This window comes from Seriola lalandi, unplaced genomic scaffold (genome assembly GCF_002814215.2).
Source record: "Seriola lalandi dorsalis isolate HSWRI2012SDOR001 ecotype SW California unplaced genomic scaffold, Sedor1 jcf7180002054470, whole genome shotgun sequence".
Lineage (NCBI taxonomy): Eukaryota > Metazoa > Chordata > Actinopteri > Carangiformes > Carangidae > Seriola > Seriola lalandi.
This window is the reverse complement of record NW_019525023.1, coordinates 434,433-449,399: the sequence shown is the minus strand read 5'-3', so window position 1 is coordinate 449,399 and position 14,967 is coordinate 434,433. Positions and strand designations below refer to the sequence as shown.

Sequence of the window (14,967 nt, the reverse complement as noted above, 5' to 3'; positions counted from 1 at the left end):
TTTTCGGGTTGTACATACATGCGATTTTGTGGTCAAAGGTCAAGGCCATGCCTTAAGGTAATTTCTTAAAATTTGGCACAAAGGTCATATCAAGGCAATATAAACAACAATGACATGAAAAAAATGTATTGATCATCAGTTTCTTGATTATAATTGGTGTTTTGCTAAAATCATTGAGAAATTTCATCGAGGAATTTTTTGTCAAATCTACATTGATTGAATGATTGTTTTATATAATGTTAATTACTTTATTTCCTCATAATGCTTTGTGTGAAGGCATTGATAAGGGTATGTCAGTAGTCCTAGCATGTACATTTTTTATATTCAGTTTTATCTGATTATACTTTTTTCCTGACACATGGCCAGTAGTTTGATTAGCTTGGTAACTGATGGTCAGTGACATTTTTTTTTTTTAAAGATATTGTGCTATACATCACTGGAACATAATATATTTTAATTGCACTTAGTTTGCTTTATTATACACCTCCTTTTTGCTTGGCTATGGCTGGTCAGAGCTATTTTAGGTAGAGGCCCCCTTGAAGGCAGGCAGTTGATAGGGTTTATTGCCTTTTTGGCTGCCACCCACCTTTTTCCTCCCTGGTTGCAACCTCCCTACTCTGTCTGGATTGTGCCATTGCTTCCCCCCTGTCACCTTAGGCAAAGGTGCCAAACTGTGGCTGGCCAAGCCATATGGTCCCTCTTTGACAAAAGACATGACAGAAAGGTTATATTTGATGACCCTGTTCATGCCTTTGAAAACATACTTTTACCTTTATTGAGGTTCATTCGTAGGGTTCACCATGAGTGCATATTCTGATTTGGGTACATGTCCCTCTTTATTATTATAATGTTTTTATTTTGGGTTTTTTTTGCAGATATTGTTGGGCATTTTCTTCATTCTGGTTGCACTGCTGTTCACTGTTGCCTTATTCATTTCAAAGTAAGTCATGATATGTCCTATAAAACTGTAATTCTTCACACAATACAGTTTAGAAATCTGTGTCTAAACATGTATATAATTTCATTTCTGTTTGTTTCAGTTTGGATAAAGCTCTCCATTCTGCTGGCATCAGCTCTGGGTTCATAATCTTTGGCACAAACCTAACCAATCCTCTGAATGAACTTCTATTAGCCTTACAACCTGTGAGTATCCTCTCATCTCTCATGTCGAAAAAATGATTATCTTCAATTAAGATATGCTTAAAGCCATATATTCTTGTTTCCATCATCATTAACTGAAATGAAGTGTAATTTAAAAGCTTTATTCTTGACTATTCTTAAATGCACTGGTGATACTGTTTGGAGTGCATGTGCTTCAGCTGTACTGAAGGTGAACTGCAGATTATCTGTGAATACAGGCCTATAGGCACCACTTAAATTTTAACAAATACCATGAGATAGCACATTTGCAAAAAGGGAAATTATACCTCCACAAAGCCATACTCACAAGTGCATTTTGCATTCTTCAATAATCTAATGTTTTGGGGGATCAGGGCTAAAAGCAAGTCCAACATAACAAGCACAGCTTGCACAGCTCTAAGTGAGAGCACAACAGAGGTGAAATGGCAAGGATAAAGGACAGAAACTGCACAAGGTGGACAAAAATAAACATACCTAGTACCTTTGTAAATAACAATGATTATCATGTTCTGTGCTCAAGACCATCACCCTCTCTGTAACATACCCACCTAAATGGCCCAACTATCCAACTAATTTAAAACCACTGTACCCTCCAAAGGGGTTGCTTACATTGTGCATTAAATCAGGTTCCATCATACATTTTTCTGTGAACCACATTTGGAAATACAGGAGAAAAAAAAGTGGAAAGTTGTAGTGCATTATATAAAAGATGAATGTAAATAAGGTAGAAAATAAACTGTTCATTAGCTATAATTATTCTGTATGTTATTTACAGTATCTGCAGTATGCACACATCAAATTGCTGTTTGCAGATAATAAGAACATTACAAATTATAAATAAATGGCAACATTTAATTAAAAGATTTCGCTAATGTATTGCAACATAGAACAGTCTCAAAAAAAAGAACTAAAGAAAAACTAGGGTGGAAAAACTAAGTGAACCCTTGGATTTAATAACTGGTCAAACCTCCTTTGACACCAATAACCTCAAACAAGCTTTCCCAGTAGCTGCTGATCAGACCTGCACAATGTTCTGGAGGAATTTTGGGCCATTCTTTCCCACAGAACTGCTTCAGCTCAGCCATATTTTTAGGATGTCTTGTATGAGTGGCTCTCTTCGGGTCATTTCACAGCATCTCTACTGGATTAAGGTCTGGGTTCTGACTGAGCCACTCCATAAGGTGGATTTTCTTAGTTTGAAGTCATTCTGTAGTAGATTTACTTTGATGTTTAGGGTCATTGTTCTGCTGCATCAGCCAACTTCTTCTGAACTCAACCAGGTGGACAAGCCACCCTGACATTATTTTGTAAGAGACCTTGAAAAATTTGGGAATACATTCTTCCCCCCGATGATGTTGAGCTGTCCAAGCCCAGAGACAGCAAAGCCCAAAGACATGAAGCTGCCTCACCCTTATTTCACGTTTGGGATGATGTTTTCATGTTGGTATGCACTGCCCCTTTTACACCATACATTTACACCTACTGTATGTTCTTCCCAAACATTTCAACCATAGCTTCATCAATCCACAAAACATTTTCCCAGTAGCATTGTGGAGTGTCAAGCTGCCCTTTGGCAAAGCAATGCTTTTTTGGAGAGCAGCAGCTTCCTCTGTGGTGTCCATGGCAGGACACCATGCTCCATGCAACCATGCTCCATGATCTGTGTATGATAGACTCATGCACAGAGATTTTAACCAGCTCCAGTGTTTCCTTTAAGCCGGTAACTCACTTACTCTGCGGTCACTCTCTGATCATTCTGTGTTGTGCATTTAGAGTCATCCGAGCCAGTCACCCACTTCTAGGGAGAGTATCCACAGATCTAAAATGGTATAACTGTGGAGTGATGAATATCTAAACTCTTTGAGATGACTCTGTAACCGTTTCATCTTTATGCAAATCAACAGTGCCTCATCATAAGTTTTCTGAGATCTATTTTTTGCAAAGCTATGGTTCACATCAGCAGATGTTTCTTGTGAATAGTAAACTGTGTTTTTTATAAGTCAAAGTAGCTCTAACTCAGACTTCCAATCTGGTTTTATTTATAGCTATATCATAAGTTTCCCTTATAACTCCTGACTCCAGATAGCTCTTGTTAATGTCATTAGCTGAAGGGTTCACATACTTTTTCCAACCTGCAACGTGAATGTTTGAATGATGTATTCAATATGGACAAGAACAATATAATGATTTGTGTGTTATTAGTTAGAATAGATTGTTTTTGTTCATTATTGTAAGTAGCAGTGTAAGATTTGACCATGTTTTACACAAATGCACAAATGCAGGTAATTCCAAAGGGTTCGCTTACTTTTTGGTGCAGTACAGTGTTAAATGACCAAAGTCTTACTTGAATTATTTTGAATGTGTCAAGATTGACATAATGTGAAATCACTACCATTACATGGATGTGGAACGGAATATCCTCTGTTAAACTTAGTATTCTAGAGCAGATTTTAGAGAAAATAATGACTGACATCTGAGACCATTAAAGAATTGCTTCATAGATAGTGGCATTGATTAAACGTCTAAGACCAGTGTTTAGAAGTATGACCTTGGTATTTAAGGAATTAAGTGCATCATTCTACGAATGGGATACTATAGGGATGAGGTTTGAGGTTAAATCAGAATGTTTTAGCTCATAGAACACAATCGATAAATATTTATATGTTACATGCACTGTGGTAGACTGTCTAGACTGCATCTGCAATTGATCATTCTACTGAATAAAGGTGTTTAACAGTCTTGACAATGTCTGAGTGTGCTGCACAGTGACCAGCTCAGATGTGCTCTAGATTAATTGGGCTAGACCAAATAGTATTGATGATAGTTGCTCATTAACAGCTCCAAGCGTCCTTGAGAGGCAGCCAGCCTGAATGTTTGGCTCTGAAAGCAGTAATGACTTTGTATGTGATTTGTACATGTGAGACATGTAGCTAGCTGACCTCTGTCATTGGTATCATAGGTTTTCCCACTGGATTATATCTTGATCACAGTCATCACCATGTACTTTGTACTCACATCAATGGCTGGCATCCGCAACATGGGCATCTGGTTCTTCTGGATGAGGGTAAGCAAATACGCTACTTGCATGTTACCATAAAAATACAAATACACTATTAATTGAACATTAACATTTTTTTATTTTACAGCTATACAAAATAAGACCAAAGAGAACTCGTCCCCAGGCTCTTCTCTTCCTCTGCATGATTCTTCTCTTGATTGTCCTTCACACCAGCTACATGATCTACAGCCTAGCCCCACAATATGTCATGTATGGAAGCCAGAAATATCTTGTACAGGTGAGGAAAAGTGTCCATTTCTGTGTCTTGCTGATGAAAGCTAGCTCTGACAATGGGGCTATAACAATGGCAGTGTCGGTCAGTCAGTGGGTTTCAAACCACTTCGGTCCAGGTGGGTGTAGGCAGCAGCGTGGTCTCTGGGGACTGGTAGAGGGACTTTTAGACTCTTGTTCCTCTTGGATTCTGTCTATATGTGTTAAATTGTTTGGTCATTACTGTGTGGATCTGTTGTTTGACAGTGTACCCCCCCGTGTGATTGGATGTAGTTGTGCTCTCTCTCCCTGTGTGTCTGGGGTGTGTGCATGCGATTTAGATGCACCCTTGTGTGTATGCTTTGTTTAAAAAAAGTCTTTTCAGATTTCACATCCTCTTTTTAAATGAGAGAAAAAAAAAACCTTTTTAAAACCAGCTCTTTATGACTCACAGGGTAAACATGGCTTATTCCTATCAACTGCTGCCTTTTGGTACAGTATCTGAATATATTGTCTCTCAATAGAAGACAAGCATATACAATATAGCCTAGATATTAGCGGACACTAAATGCCTTAACCTCCTAAGACCCGAGCTCTATTCTTTGCTATATAGGCTGATTGGGACCTGAGAAAAATGATGTCCACATATGAGGACATTAGTTTTAAATTTCGATTACTGAGTGGCAGTATAATATCCTCATATGTGGTCACCAGGCCCTTGTTGAGAAAAAGTTAGTATTGTGGTCTAGAGAACCCAAAATGTGAGGTCCATATATGTGGAGGCCAGGTCCTAGGAGGTTATGCTTAAGCCCAATTAATTACTTTAGTAGCCTAAGTCATTTTAAGTGAATCAAATCTTTACGTGACTGTAAATTATACCATACTTTTTCTTTTTTTTTCTGTAAAATGAAAATCCTATATGTTGCTCTGTTAGGATCTGAATGATGTTTATTTATTCCATTTACCTATGGCAAAACTAAGCATCTTGGAAAAAACATCCTGGAAAAAATGTTTCTGTTAGTTTGTAGACCTTAAGTTCATTATATACTTTAAAACTGTGAGTGCGTGGCACATCTCTCTCTCTGTGTCTACTCTGTTCAGTGAGTGGTGGAGTGGCAGATTAGCAGTTTGTTACCCAGATGGAGGCTATGCGCCGTATGAGTGACAAAATAAGAAAGATATTCTGTCTCTTCTATCTTTCTTTCTGAGTGGTAATTTTACAAGTAAATATTGTTGAAATCACAGCACAGTCTTTGTTGTAATGTGCTTTGTGATTTTGTCAGACGTCATGGTTATAAGATCCGGATTTTAGTAGTGCAGAGCAGCAGCTTGGAAATGGCTTGGAGGTGACTGCTGGTTAACATGTAGTTTTAATAGGCTGTGTTTCAGTCACTATTTCTTACTTGTTCTGTTCAAAAACAGAGAAACATGTAAATGAGAACAGCTTTATTGGAAATTCAGCTGTATTAAAGTGCTGTGTATGTGAGCACAGAGAAGCAAACAGTTAAAGGGCTGAAACCGGCTGACACTAGGCAGAATGCAAATATGATGTGATGGTGTCAGTTGTTTACAACGGTTCTATGTCCTGCCTATGTCCTCAATTTTGCACATTGACCATACGTGGTCCAGCCACATACTTGGTTTGACCCAGTCTTGTTTTTTTTTTTGTTTGTTTTGATCAGAGTCCGATGCCCTCAGCAGGTGCTACATCTGGGAATGCTACATTTGGCACCACAAGGATCTGTGATGCTGACGCGCCTGAGGGTAAGTCTGTCATCTCTGCTCGCACAGTAAGGTATCACCGGTCTAATAGTGAGATGTTGGAAGAACTTACAACACATCATCAAAGATTTATTCCTCACAACTCGAGTCTATACTAGAAGAAAGGAAGGACAGTCTACAACCTGGCCATTTCATGTAGAACACTGTTCAGTAATCTTTATCACCATTCATTATTCATTAGAGGGAATAATACCAAGGACAAACATTTACTAATGCAGTACATGGCCTCTTGCTGTCTCCATGCCAACGCTTATTACAGTAAATCAGCCATGAAAACACAAATGTGTAAACGTACATCATACAAGTGAGCCTTATCATGGTAATTTATTCATCTGCCTAATGGTTTCTTTTTGGTGCCAGAGGAGATATGATGCAATTACTATGTTTGGTTATATAGCCAGAGATCATTTTAAGACAGAGATGTATTTATATTGTATCATATGTGCATATATGATTCTGTACATATGACTGTCCTTCTTTCTTTCTTTGAGTGTTTATATCATACTGATTGTATAAGCAATCATAAAACTTACTGTGGAGTGGATGTGGCAATATTAGCAGTCCAGCTAATGTTGAAGGTTTTGAGGATACAAACAAGATTATAAACATAATATATTTTTTGTTATACGTGCCACATCTCAGATTTGCCCATGTAGTTCTCCCAGTTCCCACTACTTCTTTTTGACTTTTGACTTTTTGGACAAAATCGCCCACAAAGAAAAGTTTATCTCTAACCTGTAGCACTGTTTGGGCTCTTGTGCCCGTTTGATTATGTTAGCATGGGGTGATATGACAGGTCATTTGAAAACCATTTTCTTTTATTTTTTGCTTTTGTTTGGTTGACTGCAAGGAGTTTTGTCAGCCCTACATCAAATTGGTTTTCACCTCTTGTCGACTGAATGTTTATTATTATTTGTAAAAAAGAAAATCGAGGTAGATTCTTTAGTCGTAAATTAAAGTTTTAAAAAACATCAAATAGAATCTAGTAGAATCTAGAGTTGCAAGGGCACAGTGTAACTGCAGGCATTAAAAGAAAGATATTATTTGTTTACTTATGGTACTTGTAGCCAGGTTAAAGTGTTTTTTACACATTGCAGAATATAAGTTTTGCCCAAATTAATTAGCTGATAGCTCTCTTAAAGAACCTATAGAGTTAATGTTGAATCATTGTCATCAAAAATGCTGCTGCTTGTTGTTGTTTTAATTATATAGTAGTATATTACAGGGAGAGATAGCACACTGTTGGTGGTAGATGTTTACATTTATGTGTCTTCAAGATTAAAAAACTATGTCATAAGGAATAGGTTGCAAAGAATCAAGCATCCATCAATCCATAGCCTCTCTCTATTCTTATCAGAGTACTGGATGTTTTGATTGTGGCAGAAAAGGGCCTAATAGGGTCATAGTTTTGTTGATTTATCAGTGTTTATATACAGAAAAACGGAACTGAGCTGAACTTGAAAGTGAATCTTTACCTTTTACTCCAATCATTGCAGAAACTGGAGCTAGTCTCTCTGGTGAAGTGACATCTGTGGGATAGCTTGAGAGGTATTTGCTGAACTACAGGCTGAATAAAGAAAGAACCAGAAGTGATTTGCATATTTGGTTGGGCTTTCTGTATTGGATATGGCCCATGATTGATGACTATATGAGGGTTATACAACATGGAGGTGCTAATGGACTAATGCCTTTGACATCTGAAAGTAGTGCACCTCTTTGGGCCCTACTCTCATGAATCAGTGGCACCTTGCACAAAAGGCAGTCAGCGGTCAGTGTTGCTATTTTTGTGGCTGGAGGCCCATGGCTAAGCTGAAGCATATTTAGAAACTGGTATGATTAAGCAGAATACATTAACAGTCATGACCAATCAAATCAGACAAACATAAAATGTCACAGATAAAACTGTACAGTAAGGACCAACTTTATCCAGTCACCAGTGCAATTACAACAATTTCAACTAAAATCTTGAATTAGAAAGAAAAAAAGACGTATTATTTCGGTTGCGTTTGGTCACATTTACCTTAATGATTAATAAGTTACCATTCAATTAGTCGAGCTATGTTTGCACATGATAATAATGACAATAACGCCAATACTACCAACATTCAGTAATTACATAAACTGACAATCCCCCATAATGCTCTTGTTTACATAACTGCTCAGACAGAATTGTGGGAATGAATTGGCTTTTTCTTTGTTTGGTTGTTTGTTTTTTCTCAAACAAATAATTAGTTTGCTGTCCCACAACTATCACAATTAACCCAAACAGATTTATCCATGATTCTGCAGCACTTTTGCATTTTGTTTAATGCAGCCTGCTGGCTGAATTGTATCTGACTAGAAGAGAAGTTGTTGAGAGCCATTGAAGTTGAGCTGGATTAAGTAAGTTAAATGTGTTCCTGGCACCACACAACCCTCAGTTGGTAAGAACAGAAATCAGTTTTTGTCCATGAAGTGTTAATTATTGAAGGCTTTTTTGGCAGTCTCCAGCCCTGTTATACTGAAGGGGTTGGGGCGCCACAGTCACTAGGAAAATAGCCAGATGTATTTATTCTCTCTCCCTTTTGACCAGCGGAGGGAAACTGATCTTATTTTGGCCGTCTCGGCAATGGCTACTACTTTCATAACAGCCGTTGTACCACCTACCATGAGGAGGAGGAAGTGTCAAGCAGAGACAACACATGTGACTGAGGGGGAATACAATCAGAAGCCTACTGCCTGATATACTGTAGAAAGTAACACGTGACATTTCATTTGTTGGGGTGAAAGAGTGCAACTCTTTCTTTCCCAGTCTGGATAATCAGCTTTTTCCCAAAGGAGAGAACACTCCAGCAACCCTTGGTATGAAAGTCAGAAAAGAAATTAAATAGATCCAGTATTTAATACAAAAACCGATGCTCTGCTGACAAGAAAATAGAAACATTTTGTTCTGGAATGTACATTATCCATTATTTATAAATTAAATACAACACAACAATACATAAGAATATACATAAAAGAATATACAGTGTGTATGCATATGGATACTGAACACATACTGCACACTACTATACCCAACTCTGACCCTAACCCTTATTTCATAAACATCTGTTATATAAAATTGTCCTGGTCTGTATGTTGTGGTATTAAATAAAATACTGGTTGCATTCTTCTAGCAGTAAATCAGACAAGTTTGTTGACTTAGAAATAGTGTTCTTCATGCCATGTCTCCTGGGAGAGAAAAATGTTACTGTAGCATGACCGAGAGATTCATAAACATGCACATGGATTGACATTCATTTAGTGTCCATATTTCAGGCTCCACTTTTTGAATGTGAAAAATATGAATGGGAATATTCTGTGGTAGAAAATGTCATCAACCTGAGAACAGGCTCTGGGAGGGCATCACTTTGTAATAACCTTTAGTGTAACACTGGATCAAATGGCAGCCGAGGCAAAAGAGGATAGAAGTCAAGCTGGTGACTGATTGGCCAGTTTGTCACAGTGGTGTAATGACACTAACATCTTGGTGAGCAGGTGCTCAGTGCCGAGCTCTCCATTATCTACTCTAAAGTCATTATCGCGCCATTACTCATTTACTGAGCATAATGGAAAATTAATCTTCAGGAATTAGTTGCCATGGCCCCAGAAAACTTGAACCCTAAAGTCTTCTTCAGTATATGATTAAATGCAGGGTGTAAAGGTGTTTTCAGGGAAAGAGTTTAGAGTTGTCTTTGTGCATTATTTAAAGGTCTACTGTCAGGACCTCTGTGCAGTAGTGATGCTGCTCCCCTTTTTACTTGAGCAGCTGATAGGGGAAATGTTTCATCTTAGTTCATTTCATTTTACATCAATATGCACAAACTTCAACCCCTTACAGCAGTAAATCTCTCCAAGTTTCTTTTAAACATAATAAATCACTTCATTTATTAAACTTCTTTCAGCAAATAATTTTATTAATGAATTTAATTTTATTTCTTATGGCTCAGTGAAGCCTGGCTGAAACCTAAGGAATTCTCAGCTTCAGATGAGGCTGTTCTATCAAATCATTCTTACCACCAATAATATGTTCACGCTGCTACTTCTGGTGGGGGAGCTGCTTTGATCATAAACTCAGACTAGCATCTAAGTTCATCCACAGCTAACATCTTCCTTTGTCTGAAAGATAAGAAGATTTTTTATGTAGTCATACTCCCCACCCTCTTGGATGATGATCTATATTTTAAGTTTCTTTTTTTTTTTTTTTTTTTCTGACTCACAATTGTCTAATTACGAAGGATCTTAATAATGTGAATAATCAGCTAAACCTATTTGAATAAGCCTCCGTCTCATTTATTGATGCATTTGATTTTCTTTCATAATGACCGCCCTCATCAAAGATTTTTCTGTCTTCATGTCCATCTCTAATGATCTCTTCCTAACCCAAGAAATTAACTAATTAATTGCCTCTGTTGTTCATTGCTCTAATGTTAATGCCTCCATCGCTAAATCAGCAACTCCCATTATTTGGTTACATTAGTTCCCTTGACAGTCTACCCAATGATTTTAATGACATCCTGTACAGAGCACTCCTAACTCAGTTTCCTCCCCAAAACAAAAACAGTTCTCCAGTTAAATCTGTTTCAGTCTCTAAAAAAAAAAAACCCTGTACATTGCGTAAAGGCATTTTACAAAACCTTTGCATGTCAAGAACAATATCATTTGTTATGGAAGTGCAGCTGAAAAACTTATTTTTGCAACAAGGAAAGTTTATTTCACACTTAGTATCAATAAATCCAATCCAAATACTTGTTTTTGACACAGTAGCTCAATTTACCACTAAACGCCCTCTGGGTCATTGCTCCAGTTTTCCTGCTGATGAATTTGTTGTTCTTTTTCACCTGTAGGGTTGACAATGTCAGGGACAGAATTATAAAATATTATAAGACCCCACAAACCCACCTCATTCTGTCTAAATGTCCAGCTTTTACCTTGGAAGACATTTCACATTACTTTTAGTTTGAATCCAAGTGATGAAACTCCTGATACAGAGGAGTGTTTTCACACTGTGGACTGCTGTCTGTTTCCTAGCAACTTGCCGGTTGCCACAGTATTGTTTTAAAGAGCTTCAGGTGGAGGAGAGGATGGTCGAATTTTATGTGTTGCCTCTGAGATGTCAGGTGCCCAAGTAATTTTCAACAGGAGACTCCCTCAACCCCAACACAAATTAATAGTAATTTTGTTTGCATCAAGGGGATCATCATCAATTTGCATTACAATTGAATATTTCAATCAAAAGTTATTCTCTTGAAAGAAAAATGTCCGTCTTGTAATCCCTCTACCTGTTGTTTGAAAATGCAGTTTCAAAGAATATCTGTTTGCTTGGAATTGTGTCGGAAGACCTTCACTGATAACAACACTTGGCAACTAGCTGTTGAAAATAGTGGAGCATTTAGCGAACAAGCCAGCGGTTTGTCTCAGGAGCTGCTTGGGACCAAAAACCTCTTTCAGGACCTCTGAAACCAGACTCCAAATAATGGGAAGGCTGTTAACAAGCTGTGTAATGTCTTGTGTCAGTACTTCTAACAGACTCAATGTTAAAGCTGTAGCTGCATCCCCACATCTCAGACATGATGTCGGTGGGTTCAATAGTTGAATCATAACCAGCTTTAATAGAAAACAAGACCCGGGTTGGAAATACTCGCAGTTTTCTCTCTTGGTCTCCTGTTGGTATAATCAGTGGTTTAGGTAAGGTCCAGTTAGGTTACTTCTTCATATGTAGTCTTTTGTGTCTGCATCACAAGCACTGCTCAAATGGATGAAATGGATAATATAAATAAATAAATAAAATTTTGCTCAGCGAAGAAGATGCTTTTGGTGAACTTTCATTGACAATACTAATATGAGAAGCCAGAGGTTTGAAAATAGTTCTGTTGAAGGAGCATCAGCATCCTCAAAGGACATTGCAATGAAAGTGCTCTGTTGCTCTTTAGATGGAGTGAAAGTAAAAGCACACAGTGTAGGTACACGAGTGCTTGCTGATAGAGAGGCTTTTACAACGAACACAATGTGTGTGTGAGTGAGTGAGTGTGTATATGTGCGTGCAGGGTTTCATGCATGTATTTGTGTTGGAATGCCGAGATGAAAGTTATACATAATGGATCATGCTACACAGAGCAGCACTCACCCGGGTATCATGAGTCAAGGTGAAATTACCAGCACTTGCACACTGCCCCATGCTCTTCTCAGAGAACGGTAATGATTTCAAGGTGAAGCGGGGTCAGTGGCGTACATGATAATATATTTAGGCAGACCACTGTTGTGAACCATCTGTAGGTCCCACTTGGAGCCCTGCAATTCAGGTGAGCAGCTGGAGAGCTACAGATGGCTGAGGTACTGGAGGAAAAGAGCGGGTTCGTGGGGATGAAGATAGACTTTCTTCTTCTATTATGTGTTGATCCTGGAGAAGCAAAAGCTGATTGTTGGTACACTCTTTGTCTAATCTTGATTATAGATGAAACAGATCTGGATGTTCCTTTTCTTTTTTTCTTTTTTTTTTTTTTTTAAGTTAACACTCTGGAGAGGGAAGCTTTTGAAAATACTGACTGTAATGAATAAATTCCAAACCACACTGAGTTATTGCTGTGGACCTTGATGTCATGTAGCTTGGTATAAGTCTGATTGCACTGTTCATGGGGTTCAAGTCAGTGTGAAGAGCTGTGTAAGAAACAGTGTGATAGGAGCAGCTCAGCAGGGTTAGCGTTAATGCTCCAGATGGCTCTCTAACATAGCCAGACAGTGCATTTCATTTTCAGTTCAGCTTTGTGGACTTTCTCTCTTGCCTTGTTCCATTGACATTATACACGTCTGATTAGGAGAGTATTGAAACATTTGTCTTTTTTATTGCTTTAGTGTGCATGGCTAAGCTAATTAATACATGTGATCAGAAGGGAAGCGTTTTTCCCTTTCCCTTTCTTCCTGTGTTTTGACACAAAACAAATTGAAGCACAGAGAAAAGAATCAGACACTGCACGCATATCATTGGCCCTTCCCACATTTGACGTCATCCACATTTCCTGTGCCTGCCAATACCCATTCATGCACATAAAAGGGAAGGACTTGGCTTAAGAATTCTTTTATTTTTCTGCCTTTTATGCCAGTCTGATCAATAGCAGTATCAGTTCTGTCAAAAACTGGAGAGCTAAGACTCAAAGGTTATGTCATCAGCATAAAGCACAGAGCTGCTCCACAGACACAGAAAGCAATTGGATTTCATAAAGTAATAAATGAGTCTCTTTCCTCAAGTTTTTTGTTTTGATATGTTTATGGTTCTCATTCAATACTTGAGCTGTCCTTGGTCATAGTAGCAAAATGTCACTTCAGGAACGTAACAGAATAAAGTTGTGAAATGTCCTCAGGTCATTGCCAGTTTCACATAGGTTGATTAAATGGATAACTACTGTAGAACATATTGGTTTTTACTCCTTTCACCTTATATATATGCACACTTTATCTACACACAATATAAAAAAAACGAGGTAAAGAGAAATTAGAAACATCCCTTTGATAAATAAGTGAATGATGTGGTATTTGGTTAATGAGGTTAGCAGGCATGTGAAGGTTTTTGTACTTTTTGTGGTGGATTCTTGAATATACTATAGTGCAAGGTAAGAGAAATTTTCTCTTAATTGGTTTATTCATGACTAAGACACACACACATACACGCTTGCAAATATTTTTACTATGCAGCAGAGTCCCAATATATAACAGGATGTTATTCTAAATCTTACTGAATGTTCTGAAGGACTGTGATGATGTTGTGAACAGTACATGTGTATCATCAATTTTTATTTGAAAATCATTTGAAAATCTTCACTTCACAACAGTAATAATCTGGGAATCTTGAGAGGGTCCCAATCGAAGAGAATTCCTATTGTCTTCACCACTTGTCCGTGTCTCCTTGCGTGTCCTTGCTTTCACCTTTTTACCTTTTCCCTTTTCAATGTGTAATAATGGATATGTTTGATGCATGCCTCCAAATGCATGTTACATCAGTTTAGTTGTATTCATTGGTTAAACCATATTCACATTGACAGTGACATGTCTTTCCTCTTTTCAGAAGACTGGTTGTCTTTTTTAGTTACAGTGACACAATTGCCTGAGGCACTGCTCTATATAATAATAGTCTGTCTTTACCTCTTAAGTGTGTATACACCCCTTTTTTTAAACACAGATGTATAACAAGTCCTGCACTTGTGCACTTATTACCATTAACAATAGATGTGTTGCATTTTATTATGCCTCCACACCGGCGGCTAATTAGATTTGGTGGTCAAAGGTCAAAGTCAGTGTGAGCGCACAAAACACTTTTTAGCCATAACTGCAAACTTCACACAGACGTTATGACCAAATTTCACAGAAATGGTTAATATATTATATGATTCTGGATAAAGAGGAATGTAATCTGACACTATAGTCTGAGTGGCTTAGGCATACAACTGTGAAGTGGTAATTCTGGTTTTCACATGATTAGTGCAGTTTTTCATTCCAGTCAAATAAAATTTAGTCTGTGGTTTTACATATATGATCAATAATCATACATCAACATGCAGACACAGTGCAGCATATGTTCAATTTAATCTACAGTCAACAGAGGTGGGAATCATCTCCACTGTCTTTTAAATATATTAGTTATATATGTCTATATATACACATATATAACTAATACATTTTAATTTGATTTTGTTGTCTAGTGTGTGTGTGTGTGTGTGTGTGTGTGTGTGTGTGTGTGTGTGTGTGTGTGTGTGTGTGTGTGTGTG

The 14,967-nt window shown here is 37.7% G+C and overlaps 1 protein-coding gene across 1 annotated transcript in view; it reads left to right on the top strand.

Moving 5' to 3' along the window:
* Window positions 1-14,967, top strand: part of lmbrd1 (LMBR1 domain containing 1) — a 56,239-nt gene that overhangs the window by 37,727 nt on the left and 3,545 nt on the right. Inside the window, exons 10-14 of the mRNA XM_023411834.2 lie at window positions 876-940; window positions 1,041-1,143; window positions 4,100-4,204; window positions 4,287-4,436; window positions 6,091-6,172. Of these exons, the coding sequence (XP_023267602.1) occupies window positions 876-940; window positions 1,041-1,143; window positions 4,100-4,204; window positions 4,287-4,436; window positions 6,091-6,172 (505 nt within the window). The remainder of the gene's footprint in view (window positions 1-875; window positions 941-1,040; window positions 1,144-4,099; window positions 4,205-4,286; window positions 4,437-6,090; window positions 6,173-14,967) is intronic.